The following is a 6,000-nucleotide window of genomic DNA, read 5'->3' as shown; positions in this document are numbered from 1 at the left end:
ACAGTATATTTTGACATTTTAAACAGAATGATTCCATAACAGGATATATATATATATATATATATTTGCTGTCTAAGACAAATAAAAAAAAGAAAACTATAGATTACAATGTCAATATTCATTCTAAACTATATTAATAATTAAAATCTCCATCATGAGAGTAATTTTATTGAATTTTTTATCTTTTTCACGTTTGATTTCTATTAAAGGTTATTTAAAAAGTTTTTTTTTCGTTCTGTCAAACATTTTTCATCATATATACTTTAAAATTATTGTAAAATAATTGTAAATTATTGTAAATATTGTAAATTATTGTATTAAAGTATATACTTAAAATTTATACTTTAAAATTATTGTAATTGTGGTATATGTCATTGCTCACTGTTTTACATGAATGCTTTCAACGTATTATTATGAAACATTTTACTGTTTAAAATGTGAAAATATTATTACGCACTTGAGAAATAGTTAAAAAAAACTCTGTTCTTTGAAATATTGTTTCAACAGTTAATTCAGTTTTTGAAAATTTCAGTTTGGTATCGCTGGCATTATTTATATCAGTTATTAAAGTTATATCTATTTTTTATAAGCTCTTTGATGCCATATTAAAATGATTGGATTATTTTTATGTTTCCGCAAGAGATAAACAAGCTAATGGGGTGTACAGTGATCAGAAACACTCTTTTATTGAGTTAAAAAACATCGGAAATTTCGTAGACCAAAGGGAAAAGCTCGGTTTATATCCATTTTTCACATAAATGACGCATAGATCATGCTCTTTTGCATTTATAGGATTACTATGTTTTAAGCGTGAAATCAGTTTTTCCTGAGTGTTATCATGCAGTAAAATTGGGTCTTAGTATGGAAAAACCTTTTTTTTTTTCGAGAGTAAAATCCATTTTTCTTTGAAACTATTCTTATATGCATTAAGAGTTCTTTTTCGTAGTCTTAATTTTGTTAATTATAAATATCTGTATTAAACATTATAAATATCAATATTTTACTTTATAAATATTTATAACATTGCTGAAAATTTATAATTTTATCGAAAGATTATAAATCTTGGGAAAGAACATAAATAGTTGTAATGTCATATTTTTGTAGACAAGTCTCTTGAGTCTGATTTATAAGTGAAGGGATTTAAATAGCCAATGAAAGAAAATATAGGAAATTTAATTTGATATTAACTATTTGACTGAATCATTTTATTTTCATCTATCGACTAATGAAAAATACCGGGGTCACTTCAATAAATGATAAATAATTTTTCTCTTTATTGATCAGAGTCATTTATTTATTATTGTTATTATTGATAATAATGAAATAAAAAAGCAAGATAAATGAGGATAATTTAGCCCTAACTCCCGGCTAGTTTGAAAAATCCTCTCTTTTTAAGAAAGCAAGATCATTTCCATTGAAAATTATGTTGTCAAATAAATTCTTTTTATTTTATAAATTTTTAAGATTTCTTAAAATATTATAAACTATAATACAGGACTGATTGTGCTCCGGAAAAAATCCGGATTTCCTGATTTTTCGCTGACAGTGATCCGGAAGTTTCTGGAGATTGAAGGTTCAGACGTTTAAAAAAATCATCGATCACAGAAGTCTCCGGAAATCGAATTTTCAAAGGTGGAACTTAAAAACTCAATTTATTTTATTTGTTTGCCAGAGAGATATTTTATAAGCTTATATTCATGATTAATATTCATTTTTTATCAGTAAATAGTTGTTATAATCATAAACTCAAGAAAGAAAGACTTATTTGCAAATTTTAATTACTTCTCCAGGTCATCATAGGAATGTTTAAATGGTATAGGTATGTGTAAAATTTTAAATATATTTTAAGTAAACTAAGAAATATTGAGAAAGAGGGGGAAAAAAACCTTGTTTAAATTTTTTTCAATTTAAAACTCAATAATAAATTTCTAACTCAAGAAATTTTCCGGAATTTTGGCTTGGGCTCACAATTATCCCTGATAATAGCTATGTTAATTATTTAAAAATAATCATGCAGAATTTTTAAATTAATTTTCTAAATAGTAAAATTATTTCTTTAAAAAATTATTTTACATGTTAATGGAACTCTAAAATTAAAACACATTTCTTAGCACATTTATCCCATGAACTCTTAGTTAGAATCTAATATGCATTCTAAATTTCTAACAATATTTTTCATCAACTTCCCTTATGTCTTTTTAAAATAGTTCCAAAAAAGCGAAAACTCAGAAATATTTCAGTTAATGTGTTTCAGTTGCAAATGATTAACAAAAAACAATTGGGCTCATTTCTTTTATTTTGCAGTAAATTTCATGGAAAGTAAGCACTTTATTGAAACTGCGTAGCATATATAAAATTTTTCTTTCTTCTTTTACATTTTTTTAAAAATGTAGTCATTCACAATTTACTTCAACTTACTCATGTAATAGATTTATAGAATTTTATTGTTCAAAAATTTAGCTTTAATCTTATAAAAAGTTACGAAACTGAGATATTAAAAGAATTTCTCGAACCTATAACTAAAAGTTGAACTGTATGTAGAATGAGGGAAGGAAACATGAAAATTGCCACCAAAGGAAAATGGTTTTGTAAAAACTCTCTGCGTCGTAAATGTATATATTTTTCTTCGGGAATGCAGATATTTATTTAAAATCATGCAAGAACATTTTTTTTTTAAACTGCAGAAATTATAATCAAAATTTTAAAATTCCAATAACTTTATATATAACAAGATTTTAAAACAGAACCTAAAAAAAACTATTTATTTTAGTTCATGTGAAAAATATTGCTTTGATATTTATTTCAATTTACTTAAAAGAGCGCTTTTCGATTCTGATTATTCCATATTTTTTTTTATATGCAATTGAAAATATTCATTAATTTTATTTGTAATTAAGAAATTAATTTATCTAAAAAAACTAACAACTAGAACAAAAGAATTTGTTCAAAAAAATAGCAACATTGAAATTAACTAAAGAAGTAAGAAAACGGCAGACAATCAAAAAAAGTACGTAAACTTGGAATAGATGTTTGAAGGTAGGTGAGAAATGCAAAGAAACTTTTCTCCTCTTAACTTAAAAAGGTGAGACCTCCCGTACTGACTAAAGCAATAAAGCACGTCCCCCTTTAACTTGATCCTCTGTCTTAATTGCGGAGGAGATTCCTTCCCCTATTCTTAAGCTGAAACTGTCACATGCCCACCAGCAGACCCCAAGATCAGATGTGACAACTGCTGTCACAGCGGATAAATATTTGTCTAATAAAGTTATTTTTTTTAGATATATTCTGAACCACCTGTTAATAGTTTTACTTCTACCCCTACAACACCTGTTAGCTCGCCTTCACCTCTTTCAGGTAGGCACTAATTTCACTCATAGTGCTGTTTTAGTTCTTGGGTTTGAAATTAGCTCTTAAAATAATTAAAATAAATTGCTTTTAAGGTGTAACCCCTTGGTCTCGCAATAGTGTTCATACTGCTCCTACAACAAATTCAGGTTACTCCGAAGGGTCATTAATTCCATTGGTAAGTAAATTAGAACAACTATCTTGATAAACTGTCTATATGTTGTGACTTTTGGTATTTATCTAATAAAATTCAGCATCTGTATTAAAACAGCACTAAATCTTAACTATCAAGATCGAAAAAATTTCTAAGCTGAAAGTGTTGCATTCTTTTATAACTGTTTCTATCTTGTAATAGCAATTAGGGGGAGATACACTTTGGCATCCTTAAAAAATTTCATGTTAAGTATAAGTTGTAATTTTTTTTTTTAAATTGAAATACTTTAAAAATTGTTATTTCAATTCAATAAATGCTTTGTAACTGAAATATGTTCATTTGAAAGGTACTTTTTTAAACGTGTAGTTTAAAATGAATGAATGTAAAATTTTTTCTCTGTTAAAAGGAAATTTAGATTAATAGGTTGGTTTCAAATTTGTTAGAAAGTTTACTACGTAATATCTTTATTTCTTAGTGTGCAAAGTATTATAGAATTGCTTATTTACATTTTTACTACTTGTATATTCATTCATCAAGGTCCATTAATAACATATTTGATAAGAGCTGCCGAATTCCAATAAGAAACCAAATATCTAGTGACCGTGCATCAATAAACTAATTAAAAGCTTGCTTTTAAAAAACAATGTCTAATTTTTGTTGAAATATTTCATAAAGTTTTTCATTTTCAATGTTATAAATTTTCTCGTTTATTATTTGATAGAGAAGAGGTTTTGCCAATAAATTCCTGGAATGGTTGCCTGCATTTATACTGGTGTCATTGGAGGGGAAATATTTTTTTTAGAGATTGGGAGTACTAATAACGAAAACGCAGCCACCTGGAATTAATTTCTGTTACTGTCGGCGTTAGCTGCTGGTAATTTCTGACAAAACTTATTTTTCATTTGGCTAACTTTGAACTGTTGTCCTTGAACATGGCGCACCTCCTCTCCCACTAAGATGAAAATGTTGAGAACATTCAAGAAATAGTGTATGTGGATAGGCGATTTTCCATTGATGTTATTGCCTCTAAACTTGGAATTTCACATGGGAGTATTCACAGCATTCTTCATGATGATTTACACATGGTTCCAAAAATAGTATCACCTGAACAAAAAGAAGTGAGAGTGAACATGTGCAGGGTTTTGATTGGCATGGTTGATGAAGAGGATAGCTTCTTGAAGAAATTTTTAACTGGTTACGAGACATGTTGCTTTCTCTACGATCCTCAGACAAAACCTCACTGAAGTGAATGTAAAGCGAAAACATCACCAAGGAACAGGGCTCCCACGGTCCTTAAAAGTTCTTAACTGCTTAATTTTAATTTGAAAAAATAAGGGCCCTTAAAAGTGTTTGATTTTGGTTAAGGTTTTTAAAAGTTCTTAGTTTTCAGTATCATTATAATTAATAGGAAAATTTTTTTCTGTCTTAAAAAAATATTAAAAGCAAAAAGTCGTTCTTTTTTCACCTACAATGAGACCATACATCATAGGTAGAGCATTTTAGAGAGACAAGAAGGAATGTGTGTAAGGTGAGGGGAAGAAATCATGCCCTTTTTTTCTTTAATATATTGGTTCTTTTATTATAAATTCTTTCTTTTGCTGAGAACGGTATCCCATGAGGAGAGGGAATCATTCTAAAGGAAAAGAATAGGGCATGGAAAAGAAAAATACTGCTCATGGAAGAGATCCTACTTTTTTGAGAGGAGGGGGATAATTCTAAGGTAATTTAATTTAGTTCTACTGGTAGCGCATATTCTTATAGTAACGAAGTAAAGCCCTAATAAAAGAAGTAACAAAAAATTTTTGCACTTGAATCCATAACGGAAACTATTTCTAAAAAACTTGAAGAATTAAATCTGTATAATATTTCAATGTGTAATTAATAACAGTAAATTTATAAAAATCAGTATCATTTTTTTAAAATTTCCACTTGTTCAACAGTCCCAAATGTAAACAGTTCTGTAATAAATAGGGTTTAAAAAAATGACGATATTTTTTAAAAATCCCAGCCTACCGAAGTTTTTTGTTGTTGTTGTTGTTTTAATCATAAACCTGGGGTTAATCAGGTTTTTGATGATTTGATGAAAATACTAGGAAATACTTCACATTTTTATTTCTGATTACCTAATAAGAATGCACAATTTGCTTCGAACAAAGAAGTTAAATATTTGGTTACTATTTATAATTTGTTTTGTTGCTATGTAGAATTTTTTTTCGATATTTTAGATTGTTACGCCATTATTTTTATTTCTTCAGGATAAACAGATTGTTATCTAAAAAATTAAATCCAACTCAATTAAAGGATCCCAAATTTTTTTAAATTATAGTTTATTAAAATAAAATTTAGACATAAGATTTTATTATTAATTATTTTGTTTGGTTAATATTGCAACTTAATAATACTGTTTTGTTTTTTTAAATTTCTATTCAACTTTTGGTTACTTTAAAATAAGTTGAAATGTTTTTCACCAGATTATTTAGTAATATTATGTGACGTTAATT

The 6,000-nt window shown here is 27.2% G+C and overlaps 1 protein-coding gene across 7 annotated transcripts in view; it reads left to right on the top strand.

Moving 5' to 3' along the window:
* The window catches only part of LOC107452116 (transcription factor daughterless), a 55,283-nt gene that overhangs the window by 18,742 nt on the left and 30,541 nt on the right, over nt 1-6,000 (top strand). For all 7 annotated transcript variants that reach the window (XM_016068427.3, XM_071187746.1, XM_071187745.1 and 4 more), the window contains exons 9-10: nt 3,279-3,354; nt 3,441-3,523. In XM_016068427.3, the coding sequence (XP_015923913.1) occupies nt 3,279-3,354; nt 3,441-3,523 (159 nt within the window). The remainder of the gene's footprint in view (nt 1-3,278; nt 3,355-3,440; nt 3,524-6,000) is intronic.

Source organism: Parasteatoda tepidariorum, chromosome X1 (assembly GCF_043381705.1).
Source record: "Parasteatoda tepidariorum isolate YZ-2023 chromosome X1, CAS_Ptep_4.0, whole genome shotgun sequence".
NCBI lineage: Eukaryota > Metazoa > Arthropoda > Arachnida > Araneae > Theridiidae > Parasteatoda > Parasteatoda tepidariorum.
This window is presented reverse-complemented; position numbering and strand designations above follow the sequence as displayed.